Here is a 22,489-nt window from a genome sequence, read left to right as displayed (position 1 = left end):
GCTGAGGGTCGGGGTAGGAGAACACTTCTTCCTCCTCTAGTCTCCGCTGAGCCTATGCCTGGGCTCAGAGGGTCAGCACGGGCTCCAGGACCTGTCTTGTGACTCATTATAGTCACACAGCTCCTTCTACCCTCCAGACCCTGTCCCCCATGCACATGCATAAACGGGCCCTCACAGACTCTGAGATCCTCATCCCAAAGGACCCCAGAGTAGCTGGATCCCTGGGTGGCACTGGCCTTGGGGAGGTTGTGAGGGACCCTGGCACACTGCCCACCATGGAGCTCCGAGGTCCTGCATCCAACCATGCATCCGTCCAACCAGCTGGGCTCTGAGGCCACGGTGGGGTGGCCTTCAGGATACCCCTCTGCATCAGGTAGGCTGTGCCGAGGCCTCAGCTGCCCCTTCCCAGAGTGAGGGCCCTGTCCCCCCACTCCCCTCCCCCAGAGGAGTCCTGGTTGCTTAGGAACAGTGCTGTCTGCCTCCACCCTGCCGTGGAGAGGATGTCAGCCACTCCAAGGACCCACTCAAGTGACCCTGCTAGCTCCCCTCCACCTGGTCAGCTCCCTATGGGACAGGGCTGGAGTATAGGGCCCACATGTCTCTTGCCAGTTACAATTCCACTAGGCCAGTCAGTCCACCCCCAGGCACTGATGCCTGGCCAGCCAGGAGTCTCTGCCTGATGAAATGGACCAGGGCAGGGGGCGAGGTGGGTGTGCCGTGGGACAGCTGTTGGGAATTCACATGGAAAGGTGTGCGCTGGAATTCATGGAAGTGTGGGCACGGTATGAGTGTGTGTCTGCGTGGTGGGGGCACAGCTCACAAGCCTAGAGAGGCCAGCGGGGGCCACCTGGAAGGCTTCCTGGAAGAGGAGAGCCCTGGCCAGCAGTGAGAAGGAGACACAGGCTGTACGGACCAGGGGAGGGAGGTCGAAGTGAGGTCCAGGTGTCCCTGTCTGAGCCTATGCCAATGGCCACCCCTTCTGCCCCTCCCCAATCCTCCCTGCAGCTCCCTGTGGCCAGCAGCTCTGCAGCACTCAGCTCTGCTCCACTTCGCGCAGCTCCGCTCCAGAAAGGCCACCTCCTCCCTGCCCTCCTCCTCCCCCACCCCTCCTGCTGTCACCACTCACCGTTCACAGCCTCGAGGGCGTGGGGACCCCAGAGCTGGACACACCGCACCGGGGCCCCAGAGCCCAGCTGGTCGGACGGTCGCACGGTCGGACGCAGGACCCCAGAGCCCCGAGGTGGGCAGTGTGCCAGGGTCCCTCACAGCTTCCTCAAGGTCAGTGCCAGCCAGGGATGTAGCCACTACGGGGTCCTTGAGACCTGTAGAGCCCACCCCAGGCCCCTCATCGCAAACCTCAGGCCCCAAAGTGGGCTTTACTCCAGGTATACCTCAGGCGGGCAGGTCAGTGGGCAGGGGGTACTCCTCTGTCCACAGGCTGGCCCAGGTCTGGGGTCTATCAGGAGAGGTCCCAGGCTGGGGGCCAGCCCTGGCCTTGCTCACAGAGGCCTCACAGGGGACACCCGGCACCAGCCACGGGGAGCTAAAATTGGAAAGTGGAGAGTGGGAGGCAGCTGACAAAGCTATTTCGCAGGCTCTTCACCGTGCTCCGGTTTCAAGCTTCTGCTCCCTTAACCCGATCCTCAGGGCCTCCCTACCCCCACCCGGCCCGTGGGGAGGTGCGTCAGCCCTCAGGCCAGCGGCGTAGAAGTCAGGTCCGGCAGGCCGCTGGTAGGGGCAGGGGCAGCGGACGGTCTTCTCCGATCAGAGACTGCAGGGGGGCTCACTGAGAACACTCAATCCTGTCCCTGGTCCCCTGTGTGACCTTGACAGGTCCCTGCCCCTCTCTGGTCCATGAGCCCTCCATCCGTGTAATGGGGAGAATGCCGACTGTGGCGGCCCAGGAGAGCTGGTTTCGGAATTGGTGAGGGAGATTTAGAGGATCTGGGGCGGGAGAGAGGGCCACGCCAGCCACCTCGCTCAGCCCAGCCTGAAAGGATGGCCACGGGTCAGGCCGGAGCAGGATAGAGAGGGCACAGGTGCTAGCTTAGGTCCCAGGGATGACCCAGGAGGACTCCTGGGGATGAGCTAAGCCCTGGCAGGAGGGAGTGGCCAGGCTCACCCTGAGCCCAATGCTGGTCAGCACCTTGGGCAGCGGCCAGCACACTCCCCGGTGTCTGCCTGGCCCAGCCTAGCCCCACACCCACTACCCCAGGGCACTTCTTCAAATAGCACAGCCTCCAGCCGGCATCCAGGGCCTGGATACACAGAGCACTGAGAGAGTGGGCAGGTGTGGCCACGGACACAGGCAGGAACCAGGGATGCGGCAGGCCGGGACTCAGGGGCTGGTTGGCGTAATGGGGGTCAATGAGAAGCTATAGGCTAGACCTCCCTCCTCCCGTGGGGAGGTCACAGGAAGTAAAGGCAGCTCAGGAGGGTATGGAATCAGAGAAAGGGGCCCGGAGGAGGGGTGGATTTGTCAGGAGTTGATAGAGACTTACTGAGGGGAGTGGGAACCCTAGGGGCCAGAAATATGACTGAGGTGATGCAGAGGGAGTTTCTCCACAAGAAAGTCATCTGAAACCTTGGAGGAGCAGTTTGAGCAGAGGGTGGGGACCGGTCCACCTGAAAGGTATGGAGGAGTGAATGAAGGTGTAGAAGGCCGGCGGAGAGTGAAGGCAATGCTTTCAAGAGCCTTCAGTGGGAAGGGGGAGGGGGCCGAGAGTAGCGGCTAGGATGGGGCACCAAATGGCAGGGGGCCTGGGAGGAGTGGGAGATGGCCGGGGAGAATGATGGCATGAGATGCCCAAGGGGCTGTCTCTCTTCAGAATGGGGACCGCTCCACCTCAGTGGGGACCATGAACTGGGCCAGGCAGGGCCGGGGGGCAGCAGTGCCCTCACCCAATCTGTCTCCCTCAGCCGCATCCAGGCTATGGGCGTCAAGACAGCCTTGCCCGCAGCAGAGCTGGGCCTGTACTCCCTGGTGCTGAGCGGGGCCCTAGGCTATGCCGGCCGGGGCCTCTTTGAGGCTTCACAAGGTAACAGCTGGGCCCCGGGACAGAGGGGTGGGACCGTTCTTCCGCTGGGGGTCTCAGGGCTCCACCCAGCAAGGCCAGAAACTTAGAGGCTCCAGACTCAAGGGCAGTCCCTAGGCCTTGGGGCTAGGGGGTTGAGTCAGATGCAGCCACAGGGAGACTCAAATGCAGAAGCACACTGACAGAGACCTGGGCAGAGCCAGAGAAAGAGAGAGAGTGTGTCTCAGACACTCAGGGATACAGAGACCTGGCCCCAGACACACAGTGAGACCCAGAGACAAGCAGAGGCAGAGAGAGACCCAGACCCTCTCCTGTCCCCCGAGGGTGGCATCAGCCTTGCTGTAGAGGCAGGTGTGGGTGTGAAGCGCCCTGAGACCAGACTCTGTTCTCAGGTGGGGCCCACAGGAAAGCCTTCCGGGAGTCTGTGCGACCTGGCTGGGAGTACATTGGCCGGAAGATGGTAGGTCCCCCGCAGCGCAGGGTCCCTGACCGGGGTCTCTGATCCCTGGCCCGTCTCTCCTGTCCCAAACCCTTCCCCGCTCTCCCCTGTTCCCAATGGTCCCACATAACACAGGGCTGGCAATGGGGAAGGTCTCTGGCTTGAAGTTTCAGCATCTTCATTTTCTCCACTGGCCCCTCCTCCGTCCTCCTGGGGCCAAACCAAGCCTGCCTCAGACCCTGCTCATTTAGGAAACAAACCGAGACGGGCTTCCGCAGGGCCTCCAGCACCATCCTCCCCAGGAACAACGCAATAATGGTGGAATGTCAGGCAATGTGCTGGACAGAGGGGGAGCTCGGAGCAGCAGGGCAGCCCACGTGGTGCCCCTCATTCCTCTCTACCTACCTTCCTGGTACTTCCCTCAGAGGGGAACGCAGGGACCTCAGCCGTTGCTCTCCTCTAATGCACAAGAAGACTCTGGGGGCAGGGAAGGGGTTGAGACTCTGACCAGCCCAAGTGCCAGCCCACTCTGCCCCCGCCCCACCTTAACCTGCCTGGGCCTGCCCCAGGACGTGGCTGACTTCGAGTGGGTGATGTGGTTCACCTCCTTCCGCAACGCCATCTTCTTCGCTCTCTCCGGACACGTGCTGTTTGCGAAACTCTGCACTATGGTTGCCCCCCAGGTGAGCTGGACCTGAGCCCCCCCTGCCTCCCCCTCCCCCTCAGCCACGAGGGTTGCGGGGAGGCCATCCTGGGCTCCCACCTCCGTTCACATGGAGAGGTAGACGCAGCCTTCTCCCTGCCCGCAGCTCCGCTCCTGGGTGTATGCTGCGTACGGGGCCCTGGCGGTGGTGGGCACGATGGGCCCTTGGTACCTGCTACTCCTGCTTGGCCACTGCGTGGGCCTCTACGTTGTCTCACTCTTGCACCAGCCCTGGCTCTGTCTCGGCCTCGGCCTGGCCAGCCTTGCCTCTTTCAAGCTGGACCCCCTCATCTCCTGGCAGGTGTGTGCTGGGGCGGGGCAGGGGTGGAGGGTGCAGCAGGGATAGGACCCCAAACCTCTCACCCCATCCGAAACGTTTGCCTCCTAAGTCTCCCCAAGCATTTCCTTCACTTTCCCACCCGTCTTCAAGCCTCTGACCATGGAGCATGCCCTGCCCACAAGGTGGTCGCCTCCACAGCAGAGACACGTCCAGCTCCTTCCCTGCTCTGCCCCGGCACTTATGAAATTGGCCCTAGGTGGCCAGCGTTGACGGGCGCTGGCAGAGAGGGTGACGCCAGAACCAGGCTGGGCCCCTGCAGGAGGCTGGGTGGGCTTCCCAGAGACAAGGGGCACCCTGGTGAGCTGGCGGCCTGTTCTCTCCCATCCAGAGCGGGTTTGTAACAGGGACTTTTGATCTTCAAGAGGTGCTGTTTCACGGGGGCAGCGGCTTCACGGTGCTGCGTTGTACCAGCTTTGCGCTGGAGAGCTGTGCCCACCCTGACCGCCGCTACTCCCTAGCTGACCTGCTCAAGTACAATTTCTACCTGCCCTTCTTCTTCTTCGGGCCCATTATGACCTTTGATCGCTTCCACGCTCAGGTGAGGGGACACCCTGTGGGCTCCCAAGACAGAACTGCGCCCCCCCCGGGCGGAAGTGAACCCCCCTCAGACCCCAGAGGGGCCCGTGTCTCCACTCTCAGCGTTGCCAGGATGAAGCCGCGTCTCCCCTCACCCTCGCATCCCCAGACAGCTAGTTCGTGACTCACCGCTCAGACAGGGCTCCTCGCGCAGGGCTTACCTCCCCCACTCAGACCCTAGCCGTCCCTCAGGTGAGCCAGGTGGAGCCAGTGCGGCGAGAGGGCGAGCTGTGGCGCATCCGGGCCCAGGCGGGCCTCAGCGTGGTAGCCATCGTGGCCGTGGACATCTTCTTCCACTTCTTCTACATCCTCACCATCCCCAATGACCTCAAGTTCGCCAGCCGCCTCCCGGACAGCGCCCTCGGTGGGTGCGCGCCGGGCCCAGAACAGGGATGGGGACGGGGCCGCCACTTCAGAAGGACGGACCCTCTGCGCCCCAACGGCGGCGGAGTCACAGCTGGGGAAGCTGGCGCCCCGGGGGACAGCACCTGTCGCAGGGTGGGGGAGCGGGGATATAGCCTTTGAAACGCGTGGGACTTGGAGGTAGGTTTGCCCCGTGACGCCGGGCAGTGGTACCAGACAGAGGCCGCCCACCTCGCCGGGGCCTGGGGCTGATTTCCGCAGCCGGATAGGGTCTCCCAGGGACCAGCCCCTCCCCCCAGGACGTGGGGGCGGGGCCTCCGTGGGGGCGGCCGGGCGCAAGGATACCCCCACCCCCACCCCGAGCTGGGGAGAGAGTGTCCGTAGGGGAGGGCAGGGCTCCGCGCCTCCCCTGGATTTGGGAAGACCCGGGGTGGCGTGGGGGACGGGGGGGAAGGTCGGTGTAATGCCCCCCGGGCCGTGACGACCCCTTGTCCCCAGCTGGCCTAGCCTACTCAAACCTGGTGTACGACTGGGTGAAGGCGGCCGTCCTCTTCGGCGTCGTCAACACCGTGGCGCGCCTCGACCACTTGGACCCGCCCCAGCCTCCCAAGTGCATCACAGCGCTCTACGTCTTCTCCGAGACGTGAGTGCGAGGTCCGGGGACTCGCCTCCGGGATCCCCACCTCCCCTTCGCCTCTTGCCCCAAGCCCCGGAGCTCATCTCCTGGCTGATTCCCACCCGTATGCTCTCCTCCCACAGGCACTTTGACCGTGGCATCAACGACTGGCTTTGCAGGTGAGTTGGGGTGGGGTGGGATGTCACAGCCATCCCCCAGGTGGCTGAGCAGGGCCGTGGCCGGGTGGGTCCACGTCTTCAAAGATCACCTCTGGGCCAGAGGAAGCAGGGAGGGAGGGAGGAGGTCATGGCAGAGGTCGAAGCGAAAGACAGAGGTTTGGACTTGGGTGGGGCCCCTGGAGGTGAGAGAAATGGAGTGGAGACACACAGCAGGCAGCCTGGACAGCACTTGGCCGTGGATTGAGGGCATCAGGAAGGAGAGGGCGATGACTCCCAGGAAGTCGTGTGCCCGGAAGGACTCTGGTTGAAGGAGCCAGCAGAAGGGCCTGAAAGGAGCGGTCAGAGGAGCAGGAGAAAAGGCAGGACCGTGGGACACCCTGGAAGCCCAGGGAAAACCATGCTGGCATGGTAGGGGCAACTGGGTCAGATGCTGCTGGTGTCAAGGAAGCCACAGACTGAGTGTGAGCGTGGGTGGCATGGAGGTTCTCAGCCTTTCCCTGGAGAGGCAGGGGCGGGGAGGAGTCGGGGCTGGGGGCGTGGGGGACAGAGGAAGCGCAGGGTAGTTCCCGTGTGGACAGCTCCTAGAAGAAGCCTGGTACTGAAGGGGGACACACAGAAGTGGCCGAAGGGAGAAGTGGGTGTTTTAAAGACAGGAAATAATGGGACATGCTTGGGTGCCGAGGGGAGTCATTCAATAGAAAGGAGGAAGTTGACAGCGCAGGATAGAGGGGTGATTGATGGAGGGAGCTCCCTGAGAAGGGCAGGAGGCGATGGAACCAGGCAGAGCTCTGGCTTCGGCCACGGAGAAGGAAGAAAGGCCGGTGTGGATGCAGAAGAATGGCAGGTGAGTGTGGAAAGGTGAGGGATTCCTCCTGAAAGCTTCGGTTTTCTCCGTGAAGTAGGAGGCAAGGTCATCAGCTGAGAGATGCAGGGTTGGGGGTGGAGGGAGGCACACAGATGCTGCCTCTCTCCTCCTGCCTAGATCACCACACCCATTCACACGTGCAGGAGAGATGAGGTGGAGTAGCCAGGGCAGAGCCTGAGAGAAGATGCTGACCAGAGAAACCGTGGCACTGACAGCTCAAGTGGGGTTGGGGGTAGTGGGTTTATAGATTCTAATGTGTGAAGGTGTGGGGTTTTTCCCATCAGGGCTTCGCTTCTTGGGTGCAGGTGAGGAGAATGTGGGTGATTGGGCTTTCCCAGATGGGTAAGAAGGAAGAAGTGAGGGAGAAGGGTTTTTAGGTTATTTGTGATGATGACCCATTGAATACAGTTAAGAAGGGTGGTAAAAATAGGAGGGGGTCACAAGATAAGGAAGGTGGGGGGGAGGTCAATGAGACTGAAGAAGTGGAGCTAGGGAGTCAGGTCAGGGGGGTGGGCAGGGTGAAGGATGGAAATTAGGAAGGAGTCAAACAAGTGGTGCAAAAGTTGGGGTGTGGCCATGGGAGTGGGTGACTGAGGTGGAGTGGAAAAGAAACCATTGGTGAAACGAGGAGGTCAAGGAACAGAGAGGCTGGTTATGCAATGGGTCTTCTACTGAATTTATCTAACAGATATTTATTGAGTATCTACTATGTGCCAGGCACTGTTCTAGGCACTGGGGATACAGCAGTGAACATGACAAAGGCTGTGAACTCATGGAACTTACAGCCTAGTGGAGAGAAACAGACCATAAACAGGTTAAAAAAAAAAAAAGATAATTTTAGAGAGTGGTAAGTGTTATGAAGAAAATAAAAGAGTGTAATGGGGTAGAAGCTTCTTTAGTTGGGGTTCGGGTAGGCCTCTGTGAGATGAACTGAGACTTGAGTGATAACGAAATTTGGAGAAGAGAATTCCAGGCAGAGGGAACAACAGGTGCAGAGGTCTTGAGACAGGAGCCAGCTGTGTGTGTCTGAGTATCAGAAGGACCAGTAAGGGGACAGCATAGTGAATGAAGGGGAGAGTGGTGGGTGATAGGTCAGGGAGGGAGGCAGAAACCAGATGACGTGGGATCTTCTAGCCACAGGAAGGTGGTTGAGTTTGTTCTGTAAAGAGGAGCCATCGCGGGAGGGTGTGATTGTGGAAGTGAGGTGAGCTGGGTTACACTGTTAGAAGATGCCTCTAACTGCTGTGTGGACAACGGACAGCAGGGGGCAGAGGCAGAAGCAGGGAGACGACCTAAGAGGCTCTTGCAATGATCTGTGTGACAGGAGATGATCCCCTGGACTAGGGTGGTGTTAGTGGAGGTGATAAGCAGTGCTCAGGACCCAGCGGAGCCCGTATAGCATTTGCTGGTCTGGATGTGAGTGGAGAGGGGAATTGAGAATCCAAGATGGCACCAAGGCTTCTGGCCAGCAACTGAATGGATGGTGGTATCATTAGCTGAGATGGGAATGGAGTAGGTTTGGGCAGGGATGGGGGAGTTGGTCCTTCGTGTGAGATGTCTGGTAACAGTTGGATATATGAGTCAGGAGAGAGACCAGAGAGACAGATTTGGGGCCTGTCAGCATAGAGACAGTATTCAGAGTCTGAATGAGATCGCTTGGAGAAATGAAGGTAGCTAGAGAAGACAGGAAGTTCAAGGCTGAGCCCTCCACATTTTGAAGTTGGGTAGAGGAGGAGCAGCCACCTCAGGCCCAGGGTGTTGAATGTGCCCAGGATGACAGTGTTGAGGAGGCTGCCCCCGTTGTGTATCCTTTGCCCACACTCCCAGCGGCCCCTTTTCCCGCCTTGCCTGCAGGTACGTGTATGACCACGTGGGTGGGGAGCACTCTGAGGTGATCCCAGAGCTGGCGGCCACTGTGGCCACGTTTGCCATCACCACTCTGTGGCTCGGACCTTGTGATACTGTCTACTTGTGGTCATGCCTTAACTGCTTTGGCCTCAACTTTGAGCTCTGGGTACAGAAGCTGGCAGAGTGGGGGCCCCTGGCACGAATTGAGGTGAGCAAGGAAGGTCTGGGGCTGGGTTGTCTGGGGCACTGGAGGGGGTGGCACTACTTCTCTCTGGAGTCTTCCAGCCACACCTGGCTGCCAGGCCAGAACTTTCTCACTACCACCCGCCTCCGGGTCGTCGGGGCAATGGCTCCCTCGGTGGGTACCTGGCCCTCCCTTCCCTTCTGCAGGGTCGGGGGGCACCCGGGCCTGGCTGTGTTGTTCAGGCCCTGCCCTCTCTCCAGAGTTCAGTTTCCCATCTTTTAACAATGAGGGAGAGCTGACCGGGGACTCTCAGGGACACAGGCATATCCCCAGGACCCAGGTGGCCACATAGGCAAGGCCTCTGACCCGCCGCGTCCTCTTTCCCCTGGGCCTCTTACCTCACTGCCTATGTTGTCCTGGACCCAGCAGGCCTCTCTGTCGGAGCAGATGTCCCGCAGGGTCCGAGCCATCTTTGGGGCCATGAACTTCTGGGCCATCGTCATGTACAACCTTGTAAGCCTGAACAGCTTTGAGTTCACAGAGCTGGTCGCCAAGCGCCTGCTACTCACAGGTGAGGGACGGGGGATACGGAATATGCCAGGTATCAACCTCAAGGACTGTGACCTCCTGAAATGTCCCCACCCCACCGCAATTCCCCAGGGACTCAGCAGGGAGGCACAGTCAAGCGGGGAGAGAGAAGAGTCACTGGGGGAGAGGGGAGCTGCTTCCAGGCGCGCATGACCTCTTCCCCACACAGGGTTCCCCCAGACCACGCTGGCCGTCCTGTTTGTCACCTACTGTGGTGTCCAGCTGGTGAAGGAGCGAGAGCGAACCCTGATGCTGGAGGAGGAGCAGAAGCAGGACAAAGAGAAGCCCGAGTAGGGGAGAGGGGGAGAGGGATGGGCTCTGCTCAGCTGTTCCTGGGAGGGGCCTGACTGATACAATAAAAGACTTTTTACCGCGCTTTGGCTCTCCCCTGCCCCTTCCTCCAGCAGTCTCCTGGCTCCCTGTCCAGGCTGGATGCGGAGCTGGAGGTTCAGGGAGGGGCCTCAAGCTCTTGGCGCAAACAGAACGTGTAGGAGACACACGTGGAGGGCAGAGACCACCGATCTTGGCAGCCCAGCAGCTGAACACGGAAGCCCCAGGTCTTCAAACCACCTGGTCGCTGACGCTTGGAGCACCTGATCCCAGACCCCGAGCTGCTTGCTCGGAAGGCACTTTATTCTTCTTACAGGAGACTTACCCAGGCTGCAAGGTGCACTCGATGGGGAACCACCCCCCCACCCCCTACCGCCATCTGACAGGCGAGGAGACTGAGTTCTGTGGGGAGTTTACGGGCACACACAGCCAGGCCGGGGCTGGGCTGGGATGCAGCCTGACCAGCCCCCGAGGTTCTGCCTCATGGACCAGGAACACGGGGGATATGGAGACACCGGAGAGGCCAAAAGTTTCTCGTCCCCACCCGAAAGGCTAGCTCCAGGTAGCGATTTCCCCTTCCTGGCTGAAGCGGCCCCTCGGGCACTGTGACGGGATGGGATACAGGTGGGCTTTGCCTCTCCCAGACTCCTCCCTGGAGCCCCCATCCCAGAAGGCCGGGCCTGTGTGGGCTGCAGCATGGGGGGCGCGCGGCCAGGTCCTCTGGGCGGGTCACAGCTTGGTCAGGCGCAGCACATTGAGCCGCAGAGGTAGGAAGGTGGCTCCGGCGGCACAGGCGATCTCCCGCAGGACCCCCTCCCACTTCTTCTCATCCTCATTGTACCTGGGGTGGGAGGAGTGGAGACACGGACGAGGAGCTCGGTCAGCCAAGTCCTGGGTGGGACCCAGCAGGGAGGGGTGGCTGGGTGCAGTAGGCCACCCCTGGGGAGTGCCGCCCCCCAGCCTCAGGCCCATCTCCAGGAAGGCCAGCTCTTGGAGAGCACCCACGCTCTGGGAAAAGGGTCCCACCCCCAAAGAACACCTGCCCTACCTTCCAGGAAGAGCCCCCTCTCAGGAAGCCCACACTCCTTGAAGTCCACCTCCCTCCAGGAAGGTCTGCACCCCCCCAAACCCCTCCTCTTGAGAATTTCTGTACTCAACTCTCCAAGAAGTCCCCTGCCCCCCGCCCCGGGTCCTGCCCTCCCAGCAGCAGTGCCCTCTAGAGGCTGCCTGCAGCACTGAGCATCACTGAAGGTTCAGAAGCTGCCCCAGGCTGCCGAAACCTCACCCCTCCACCCGCAGCTAGGACCAGCCATAGAAGCAATGGCTCAGAGAAGCTGGGATCCAGCTACTTCTCAATCCCGACCCAGCTCTCCCCCTCAGGAGGGAGGGGAGAGGGAAGAGCTGGCTGCCTCTCAGGGCCTGCTCTCCTCCCTGGGGCCCGGTTCTGTGGGTCTGGGCCCTAACTTTGGCACCAGGTCCTGATTGACACTGTCGATGCCCCACAGGGGGGCGTGGTGACATGTGTGCAAACCCAGACTTTCCCAGCAAACTGGAGAGACCCTGGGCTGAGCGAGGCATGTCTGCTGCCCTGTCCCCACAGGATTTCCTGGAAGAGGGATCAGCTCTGCCCACAGATAAGCCTGCTGGGCGCTGCCTTGGTGGCCAGCTGGCCTTGCTCACAATTCCCCTCACCTCCCTAGGGCCAGGCTCACCTCCAGATGTCGTTGAGCTCTGTGGGAACCAGCTCCCCGGACTCAGTCTCCAGTGTGGCAAAGCCGCCGATGGCATAGAGCGTGCCCGCCAGGCTGACCAGGCTGAGCGAGCTGCGCTCTTGTGGGAAGGCCTCAAAGGGCGCCCACCTGGCAGGAAGGAGGGGGCGTGAGGAGGTGCCTCACCCTCCCCCGGGGGGCCGCAGCGAGCCCAGTGACTGTCACCCACCAGCACTCACAGCTTCGGCTGTACCCTGCAAAATCCGACTCCCAGGCACCCGTGCTCCCAGCCCAACCTGCTTCCTGACCTCTGAGGAATGCCCTCTGGTCTTCACTTCTTCCCCATTCTCTTGCCCCTCCCATCTCCCTCCACTGTCCCCTTGTCATTCCATCTAACCTGCCCCATGAAACCCACCAGGGCTCTCCCCAATGTCCCGCCTTTGCTCCTGAACCAACTCCAGCTTGCTACCTCAGTGACCATTGAGACCGTCCCTTGCACTCCTGCCCTGTCCCTTTTCTCCCCTTCACGGTCCAGTGACTCTCAAGGTGCCTTCACTCCCCTCCCCTGGCTCCCGAAGTTGGGTCTTCATCCCTCCAAAACTGCTCTCGGGTCCCCAGCCACCACAGGGCTCTGGAATCCAGGGTCCACAGTATGTACTTCTGCTGATGTGACTTTCTTCATTTCCCACCTCCCAGCCTCACCTCTTGGGATTCCTTGCTGAATAATGCATATGCCCCTGATGCCCCCAGAGCTTGGGCCTCGGCTTCTCCCACTAACATCCTCTCCCTGAGGGAGCTTGTCCCCTCCGAGTACTGTCCCCCCTCCCCAGATCTCACCCTCGAGCTCTCTCTTTGCCCTAGTGGGCTCCTCCTGGACACCCAGTCACCTCAAATCCACATGTTTTAACTCGACCCTCACTTTTCCTACCTAACTCCAACAGTTCTTCAATAAATGACCTCCTTGGGACTTCCCTGGTGGCACAGTGGTTAAGAATCCATCTGCCAATGCAGGGGACACGGGTTCGAGCCCTGTTCTGGGAAGATCCCACATGCTGCAGAGCAACTAAGCCCATGCGCCACAACTACTGAGCCCGCGTGCCACAACTACTGAAGTCCGCATGCCTAGAGCCCGTGCTCCTCAACAAGAGAAGCCACCACAATGAGAAGCCCGCGCGCAGCAACAAAGACCCAACGCAGCCGAAAATAAATGAATAAATTAATAAAAAAAAAAATGACCTCTCACCCTCACCCAAAAGCGTCCACCTCTCCCTCTCACCCCCACCATCCAATCAATTGCTACATCCTATTTCTTCTGTCTGCTAAACTCTTGCTACTGAGTGTGGTCCATGGACTGGCAGCGTCAGCAGCATCATCAGGGAGTTTATTAGAAATATACTCTGGGGTCCCTCCCCATACCTGACAATCAGAATCTGCACTCAGAGCGCGATCCCCAGGGATTCATGGGCACGTGAAAAGCGCTGGCCTAAGTCTTTCTCCAGTGCATCCTCTCTGCCCCATCCCTGCTGTACCCCCAGCTCCAGACCACTATCACTTCTTGCTATACAGCTGTACCCCTGCCTCCTAGGAAATCCGTAATCTCTTCTCTACACGAGCTGCCATGAGGCATCTTAGGAAAACACACAAGGGAGCTTAAAACCCATCAGAGGCATTTCATTACTCTCAGGATAAAGTCCCTCAGCCCGACTGCCCCCTCTCCAGCCCCAGTACCCACAATCCCCACCTCCCTTCACCCACCACACTCCATCCAACCTGACCAATGCCCTCTCCTCCAGTAAGCCTGCCTTTTTTCTCCTAAATGCCTTGGCACCAGCCTTCCTTTGCCTTTGGGCATCCTTCTCCCACCACCTCTTCAGCTGGTTGAGTCCAACTGGTCTGCCAGCTCAGTTTTCTTCCCGATCTCCCGGGGGCAGGGCAGCTTCTGTCTCAGTCACTGCTGTAACCCTAGCACCAGGCCAGTGCCTGGTACGAGTCTCTGAATGAGGAACCTGGCATCTCCGGGGAGCTCTCTCCTGCAGACCAGGCTGGCCACAACCCTTGTGGGGGAAGCCCACCTCACTGCTGATCAGAGTAGAGGGGCTAGTTCTGTGCTGATGTCCAAGCTGCACAGTGGAGACTCAAGACAGAGGCTATGTTTCCTGCCAGGGCAGACACAGAGAGGTCTGACATAGGCCCAAAGCCACACAGCCGGGCTGGTACAGTGGGGCCCTTCGTCCCTGGCTGTCCAGTGGAACGGGGGCAGGGAGGGGGGAAGCAGCCATACTTGCCGTCCACGATGTTGTACACCTCAGCTGAACTGGTCAGCCCTGTGTCTGTGACCCCAGCAGCCACAAAAATGCGGCCGTCATGGATGGTGGCCCCGAAGAGTGAGCGGGCAGTCTTCATGGGGGCCAGCTCCCTCCACTCGAACTTCTTAGGGTCATAGACGCACATCTTGTTCAGGCACTTCCTGTAGCGGGGCGGGGGGTGGGGGGTGGGCGCGCAGGGAGTGAGAAGAAGGAGGCGGGAGCAGAGCCGCCTCTTCCCTTGGCCCAGTCCCTCCAGCTGCCTCGCAAGGCAGTCAGGACAGACCCCTGACAGCCTCGGGGAGACTCTGCTTCCGTTCTACCCGCCGACCCGGCTGCTGCACTCCTTCCTGGCCCGCGCCTCACCTGTCGCTACCTTTGCCGCCAATGACGTACACAAGGTCCATATGCGAGAGCACAGAGTGGCCGTACACGGCATAAGGCAGCGGGTCCGATTCGCCCCATTTGAACGACCTAGAGGGGAGGGGAGTAGGGCGCTCTCAGCCCCCGTCTCTGCATCCACCCACCACCCAACACATATTGGGACGCCCCCGATTCGTTACCGGAACTCCCAGACCTCTTAGCTCCTCGCTCCCACCCCACCTGCCAACCCCGCCCAGCCCCGACGCAAGCCCGCCTCCGCCCCTAGCCCTGGGCTCTCGCTCCCCCGCCACGCCCCGCCGCCGTCCTGGACCAGCCCCCAGGCTCCTCGGCCCCGCCCCCAAGCCGCGCTCACAGCCTGTCGTAGCACATGACCGAGTCCAGGCTGCGCTCGTCGTCCTTGAGCTCTCGGCCGCCGACCGCGTAGATGGAGTTAAGAGCCTCTCCCAGGCCGAAGAGGCAGCGCGGCGAGGGCAGCGGCGGCATCCCCAGCCACTCTGAGTCCAGGTGGTCAAACTGCGGGCCGGGTGGCCAGTCAGCGACCGCCCCCCACGTCCCCCACCAACCCACCGCCCCAGTCCCAGCCCGGCCCCACCGCGGCCCCGTCTGGCCACCCCCAGGTCACAGAGGAGTCCGGGTCTCCAGGTAGGGCCAGCGCAGACTGGAGGCGGTGCCCGGAGACAGTGCCTCTCCTCCTATCAGGCTGAAAACAGCCGACCGTCCCACCCCCCGTAGGTGCCGGGAGATCACCGTTATAGCACCGTGATGGGGCATCCCATACAGAGCTGAGAAGGGGCATCTGAGAGGGAGGCCCAGCTGCCGTCCTGGCCTTCCCCAGCACAACTCCTGAACTGAGGCCTGCCTGCTCCCTGTTTTCCACTGCATCCCACTGCACAGGAAACATCCAAATACAGCCACTCACCCCTTAAAATCTACAGTGTAAGTCTGCGACCTTGTGCACCCCAACAGGTTTTTTTTTTTTTTCTTTACTGGTGCACCCCTGCGGCTTGTGGGATCTTAGTTTCCCCACCAGGGGTTGAACCTGGGCCCCCGGCAGTGTGAGTGGAGTCCTAACCACTGGACCACCAGGAAATTTCCCCCAACAGTCTTTTAATAACCATACTAGGGGCTCATCTTTTGGGAGAGTTTTCTGAGGGCTGAGCACTGTGCTGTTGAACACTTTATAACCATCAATTAACCTTCAAACAACCTTATCAAGCAAGGAAGAATAATATCCCCATTTACGAACAGAGGCCCAGAGAGAATAAACAATGTGCCCATGATGTGCCTTGGCTGGTAGAGATGCCCCCCCTCCCACCCGCCCCAGCTTAACCCTGGCACCACACTGCCGCTCACTCCTCTCAAACCTGGTCAGGCCTCACTCAGCACACCACTCACTGCAGGCTCCTTCCCATCTCCGTCCCCGGCTCACTGGTTCCCAGCCTGAAGCACTGCACCCTCCCCTCCATGTCTCCAAATTCACCCAACTAGCAAGGCTCACACCTACATGGCCAGTCACCAGAAAACCATTCCTGCCCTCTGAGATCCCACTGTCACATTATAACTTGGACTGGGCACTCCACTCTCCTGGTCCTTCCTGGGCCTCAGTTTCCCCATCTGTGCAATGGGAAAGCAAGGGAGGATGGTCCCTTTGTTTGAGACACTCCGTTCCACATTCCAGTCCCAGCCTCATGCGTAGTTGCTGGCCAGGACCCCTACACTGACCTTGTTCTTCCTTCTCACTGTCCCTGACTCCACCCGCTGTGCAGAGCTAGGGCCTCCAACATATCAGACACTCCTGAGGCTGACATCTCCCTGAAACTGAGACACCAAAGTTGTGCATCTTCTTGTCAACTGCCTGTAACTATCTTCAGCCTTCAGGCAAGTGGCTGTCAGTCATCCTCCCGGGTCTACATCTCAGCCTAGACCCAATGACGTTCCCCAACAAGTAGACACAGGCCTCTCCTGGGCCCCAGGGCTGCCCAGAAATCAGAACTGGCCATGCCCCTCCCAAGGCTGGCCAGGCACCTGCAAGAAGTAAGCACTCATGGGGTCCTCTTTGTTGTCCTCATTGTAGAAAAGGCCCCCAGCCACGAAGACCTGGTTCTCCTTGGTCACCAGACTGACGTGGTTCTTGGGGATCTGGGTGGAGAGGGAGGCACAGTAGCACTCGTTGGCTGCCGGGTCATAGGCCACGGCGCCCTCCTCACTGATCATGAAGATGAGGTCCTGTAGGAACATGCCAAAGCGCAGGGTGTCATTGAGGATCCCGGGTAGGACGCGCTCGGCCTCCTCTTCATCCTCCTCCGCCTTGGCTTCGGCTGTGCCCTTGTCAGTGGCCTTGGCCCCCGCTGCCTCTTTCCCCTTCTCCTTCTTCTTGCGCAGCACGGTGATGCGGCCCTCGTGTGCATCCTTCACCATCTGCACCTTGCGCAGCAGCTCAGGCTGGGCACGCACGAGAGGGTGGCGCTCCACGCGGCTCTCTAGGAAGGCGCGCGGCAGCAGGCGGCAGCGCACGCTCTCGAAGACGGTGGGCAGCGAGCGCTGGCGCTCGGCCTGCCCCTCGGCGTCGCCGCTGCTCGCCCATCTCATCACCGCCTCGAACACGGCCTCCTCCTTCTCCACGTTGAGCCCATCGCTGGAGATGATGGCGATGAGCTCGTCAGCGGAGAGCCCGAGGAAGTCGGCGTCGCGGGCCACCAGCGAGAAGCGCGCGCAGATGAAGTCGCGGGCGGCCACGGCAAGGCGCGCGCAGTCAAGCAGGAGGCCTAGGCGGAAGACCGCCAGGCAGTTGGCGAGGCACAGGCGCTTCTGGAGGAAGGACACGCAGATGGTGAAGATGGATGGGATCTGGAAGCGGTGCGCCGTGGCGAACAGGTCCTGCACGCTTGCCTCGTCCAGCGCGATCTCTGACGTGTACAGGTAGTGTAGCACCTGGGCCACCACGTCAGGGGACACCTCCTCCAGGCGCAGCTCGCCCGCGCGCTCGGGCTCGGCCAGGAAGCGCGCCCGGAAGTAGGGGCTGCAGGCAGCCAGCACCAAGCGGTGGCATGGGAACTCGCGCTCACCCACCCGCACCACGCAGTCGAGGAACTTGCCGTGGTCCAGCATGTCCTTGAGCCCGTCCTGCAGGAGCGTCTGCTGGTAGAGCCGCTGCTCCTCCGCCTGCTCCAAGCCCGACGCCATGGTGTGTGGCCTTCTCTCCGCACTCCCTGCCTTCTTGCTGGGTCGCGCACAGTCTACGCAGCTGTCCGAGCCGGACTATATATAGAGGTGGACTGGGCCCTGTAAGGCGAGCTGCCTGGCCTCCTGCACATGACGCAGAGGGGACAGCTGGGCTAAGGCCCCCTCCCAGAGCAGTCTTGACTCAGCCCAGGGGCTCATGGGATAGGGGTGGGGTGTCTCTGTCCTCCCTGAAAGATGAGGGCCTCGCTGTCTCATTTCTAAGCAGAGCACAGAGAGGCTTTGACGGCTTTCCTTGGTTGGGTGATACCCCTCAGGGGAGGGGATGACCCAAGCTCCGCCCCTCAGTCCAAGGAGAGGGAAGCCTCTGAGTCCCTCTTCCAGGGTCTCCCTTCCTCCATGCCTTCTCTGCCTTTCTACCCAGGTGCCTCTAGCCTCCTCCTTGGAGTGTATCTTGCTCCAGCCACCCCTGGACGCAGTGTGCTTGGGTTTCCTGCTCAACGAACTTGGGCATGGAGACCCTGTTGCCTCAACTTTAAAGTGGGAAGACTTTTCCCCTTTCTGCCCCAACTCTGAGAGCCTCCTTGGACTGTGCAAGAAAGCAAGAAGGTACTTAAATAAACAAGGTCACCACTTTCCTGGGGGTCCTGGGAAAGCCAGCTCCCTCTGTTGAGCCTCAGTTTCCCTTCCTGCACAGCGAAGAGATGGGCGAGTTCAATTTTAAGGGCCTCAGTTCTTCTGAGATTCGGAAGCACTGAGGTTCTGTGTCCCTGCGAGTACACTGGCACAGGGTTTAACCCTGTAAGTCGTCAGACATGCCAGAAGATTTAATTTCATAGGATTCAATCATTCTAGGTGTTTAAACCCCCAGGGATCAAAAAACAAACATAACACTCAGTTTAATATTCCAGGAAAGCTGTCTATGCTCGGTTCTTGGTCCATACTAAGCTTGGCCTGAGCCTGTGCAGCCTTGGGGCCCCTGCACCCTGTCTAGCATGTATGGAATCGGGGTAGAGGTCTGGGACAGCCGGTCCCGATGCCCACCCTGCTGTGGACCTCTGACCACCCTCCCCCTACCCCACACATGCACACACACACATCAGCCTCAGCCGCCAAGATTCACTTGTTCCCAAAGTGCCAGAGGGTGCAGCTGTGGGTTAAATTTAGCCCCTGAGACACTGGTGTGAACTGCTATGGGGCATTCTCCCACCATTCTTCTGAGTCACTTGTTTGTAACCTCAGGCTTGCGGGGGTCAGGGGGGATTGGCGAGGGGGCCTCAGCCTGGGCCAGGACTGAGTCATCTCCCCGTTCTGTGATCTCAGTGATGTCACTGCCTGTCCCTCTGATCAGTGCTTTCAACCTGCTTGCTCACCCCACCAGCGGCTCCCAGAGGGGCACAGCACCCAGGCAGTTCCTGGAGGTTGTCCTGTCTGTCTTTCAGAAAGGGCAAAGGCTCACCCAGGGGCCTCCAGCCCGGCCCTGGACTGCAGGGCACTTCCAGTAAGAAGCATCAGTGAGGAGACCAGGCTCCGAGAGGCTCAGCAGCTTGGCCAAGTCACACAGCTGGCAAGTGGCTGAGCCAGGATTCGAAGCAGATCTGCCTACCTCCAAAGACTGTGGGAATCCCTTTCTACCTTGCTGCTTCCTGCAAATAACAAAAAATGTCTGTTAGGGCTTCCCTGGTGGCGCGGTGGTTGGGAGTCCGCCTGCCGATGCAGGGGACGCGGGTTCGTGCCTCGGTCCGGGAGGATCCCGCATGCCGCGGAGCGGCTGAGCGCGTGAGCCATGGCCGCTGAGCCTGCGCGTCCAGAGCCTGCGTGTCCGGAGCCTGTGCTCCACAACGGGAGAGGCCACAGCAGTGAGAGGCCCGCGTACCGCAAAAAAAAGTCTGTTAGTCAGAGTCTCATTTACCAAAGAGCAGGACAGAAGGAACTGACTGAACAATCAACTTATATTTATCAGATGACTCAATGACATATTTTTAGATTACGATGAATTCCATGGTGCTTATTTCCTACCAGGCATTCTACTAGAATGCTTACAAGAGGCGCATCCATTCATTGAGAACCTACTGTGCACTCTTAAATGTTGAGGATTCAGCAGTGAACACATCGGGCAAGAATTCCTGTCTTTATGGAGCTTACCGTCAGTTGAGGGAGGGGGCAACAAATAAATATATAAATATATACAGGGTGTCAGATGAGAACTGCTATGGTGACAAGTAGCTGGGAAGGGGGCATGGGAAGTGACAGGTGGAGGTGGTCACAATTTTAAGTCACAATTAACAGTCAGGATGGACTCACTGAGAGGACTACACCTGAGCAGGTTCAAGCCAACGCAGAGGAGCTTTCCAAGCAGGGGAACAGCTTGAGCAAAGGCCCAGAGGCAGGAGTGCACCCCTCATGTTCCAGGAACAGCAAGGAGGCCAGTGAACAATGAACGAGGAGGTGAGTAGGGGATAAGGGCAGAGAGGTTGTGGTGGGGTATCATGTCTGGCCAGTGTACAGACTTCAGTTTTTCCCCTCAGTGAAATGGGGAATCACTGTTTATTTTTAAATTATAATTATGGGAAATGCATGTATTTCCAGAGAGAGAATGATATACTGATCTCCCATGTACCCAGCATCCCATTTCAACAACTATCAAGTCATTAAGTCATGGCCAATTCTGTGTCATCTCTGCCCCACCCACTCTGTTCTCACCCAAGGACATGCCCAGGGATCGGATGTGGGAGGGAGGAAGCAGGACTCCAGGGCTTGTAGTTGAATCAAAGGAAACTGTCATCTCACTTCATCCTTTTAAACGTTACGACGCTGGGCTTCTCAACAGAAACGCGCCAGCATCTAAAATTCTGAGGGCAATGATTTCCAGCCTGAATTCTAGACCCAGGCCAACTCATTCCTGTGTCAGGGTGAAAGAAAGAGTCAAGCTCTTTGGAATTTAATCCCCTGAAGTGATCCTGAGGAGAAGGTAAATTTTAGGGTTAGGAAAAAGGAGCCCACCAAGACATAAACCTTCTAGAAGTTAAAGATCTCTGCAATGAACTGAAAGGGATACAGTCTCGGCAAAGTGGGACAGGGAACCACTGGCTGGGGATGTTGTTAGGCATTCTCAAGTCTTCTCGTGGGAGCCGGTTGCAGTGTGTGCACCCCAGGGTTATCTGGCTGCACGGCTCCCTGGTTACAAGAGTGATGAAATCGATGGAACACCCGCCGTGTTTGCACATATTGGAAGGAAAACTGAATTTATAGCAAAGGGTTTGGGAACGCAGCAGTGATAAGCACATAGAAACCGAAGCAAATCACGCTTAAGAGAGACAAAAGTAAAATGTTGTGTGAGAAAGGAAATGGAATCATATTCTATTATATGGCTTGGTTGAGATCAGTGTTCACACAGTCATAATAATGTACGCACGAAATATTACTCTAACCCCAAATAATAATATAACCATGCTGGGAGGAAGGAGGAAGGGAAATTGTGTGCGTAGTGTTTGTGCGTGTCATGGGAGTGAAGAAGAAATACATCAATAGCTGATGCCTAAAACTGAAGAAAAGTAGCATTGGAGGTGTGCTTTTTGTGGGCATGAGAACACCAAAAATACCAGCTGAATTGGAGCTGCTCGCCTACCGCGAGTTGGAGAGGAGCAGGTGCAGGCGACTGCAGGTTTTTGTTAAAAAATGAAAGTTCTAGAAGTATCAATATTTGGCTTCTTCAACTATGCCCAGGTAAAACTTTAACAAAATAGATATTTTCCCAGGGATTCTATAGAAAGTAATGCTTGTGGCATCGGGCTGTTGCTCACAGCACGGTGGGGTCGAAGGGAGGAGGCCATGAGGAGAGGCAGCAGACAGACCACCGATGGACGTGTAGAAGAGGGGAAACAGAGAGAAGCTGAATCCCCACAAGACACTGCAGGAGCAGCCAGGCCCGCAGTCCTGACAGCAAGCTTCAGTTTTAGGGTGACTTGAGCGAGCCCCTAGTTCCCTTCAGAGAAGTGGGACTGTGTGGAAGGCAATGTCCCCATCCCGGGGATGTGTACCCCCTCTCTGGCTGGTTAGTGAACCCACCCACCAGCCTCCTCTCCTAGCCCTTCCCGGTTATCCCCCTCTCCAGGTATCTGGGACCAAGTGCCACATACATGGGGGCCTCAGTCACCGCGTGTCACCACAGCCTAGAGTCCTATCCCGCACAGAGCCAGCGCTCCAGTGAAATAATTCTTGGAGGTCCGCAGGGAGAGCTTCCTGCTCCCTCCTCGGAGTCCGCTACCTGCCTTCCATCTGCGATGTCCTCCCGGGTGCTGACATCTGGCTCCTTCAGACCTCAGCTCCCGACACTGGATGTTTCCCAGGAGCCCAGCCCACCCTCAAGGGAGGGAGAGGGGGTGTGCAGATGCTCGGGGCACGGGTGTCCACGTGGTCTTCGGCCAAGCTGTCAGGTTCCGTGCTACCCTTGCTCTGGTCCAAGTCTCTTCAGCCAGTAGTCAGGGCGGCAATGTGTAAAGAAGAGGCTGGGCCAAGGGACAGTTGTACTGCCTTTATTCCCCTTCACTCTTCTCCTCACCCTCCTGCTGTCGCCCGCACACTCTGGGGCTGTGGGGTGGCCACATAGGGCCAGACATCAAGGGTCCACATGTGCCACATGCCTGGGCACAGCTGTTCTGCCACCGAGCCCCCCGAGGGGTGCTGTGTTGGCCGTGGTGGAACGCATCAGGATCGGAGGCTCAGGTTCTGCCCCCGGCCTGGGTTCCTAGGGCTTGAGGCCCACCTCATCTCTCTGGCCACTCACCTCCAGCTGGCCCAAGACCGGGGAGTACAAGGGGAGCCGGGGAGAGGGCAGGCCCAGGTTC

At 59.0% G+C, this 22,489-nt stretch overlaps 2 protein-coding genes across 2 annotated transcripts; one reads left to right on the top strand and one right to left on the bottom strand.

Moving 5' to 3' along the window:
- Nucleotides 1-1,184: 1,184 nt before the first annotated feature.
- On the top strand, nt 1,185-10,109 carry HHATL (hedgehog acyltransferase like). Its single transcript, XM_065885593.1, has 12 exons — nt 1,185-1,278; nt 2,920-3,038; nt 3,428-3,495; nt 4,044-4,157; nt 4,284-4,478; nt 4,846-5,055; nt 5,286-5,457; nt 5,955-6,099; nt 6,216-6,251; nt 8,971-9,172; nt 9,578-9,719; nt 9,906-10,109. The coding sequence occupies exons 2-12, from the start codon at nt 2,933-2,935 to the stop codon at nt 10,028-10,030; spliced, it is 1,515 nt and encodes a 504-aa protein (XP_065741665.1). The 5' UTR covers nt 1,185-1,278; nt 2,920-2,932; the 3' UTR covers nt 10,031-10,109.
- Nucleotides 10,110-10,348: 239 nt separating this feature from the next.
- Nucleotides 10,349-17,681, bottom strand: KLHL40 (kelch like family member 40). Its single transcript, XM_065885692.1, has 6 exons — nt 16,488-17,681; nt 14,815-14,975; nt 14,445-14,552; nt 14,057-14,242; nt 11,779-11,925; nt 10,349-10,907 (listed from the first exon to the last, which is right to left on the bottom strand). Exons 1-6 carry the CDS (start codon nt 17,643-17,645, stop codon nt 10,796-10,798), a joined length of 1,872 nt encoding a protein of 623 aa, XP_065741764.1. The 5' UTR covers nt 17,646-17,681; the 3' UTR covers nt 10,349-10,795.
- Nucleotides 17,682-22,489: the final 4,808 nt, after the last annotated feature.

Source organism: Phocoena phocoena, chromosome 10 (assembly GCF_963924675.1).
Source record: "Phocoena phocoena chromosome 10, mPhoPho1.1, whole genome shotgun sequence".
NCBI lineage: Eukaryota > Metazoa > Chordata > Mammalia > Artiodactyla > Phocoenidae > Phocoena > Phocoena phocoena.
This window is presented reverse-complemented; position numbering and strand designations above follow the sequence as displayed.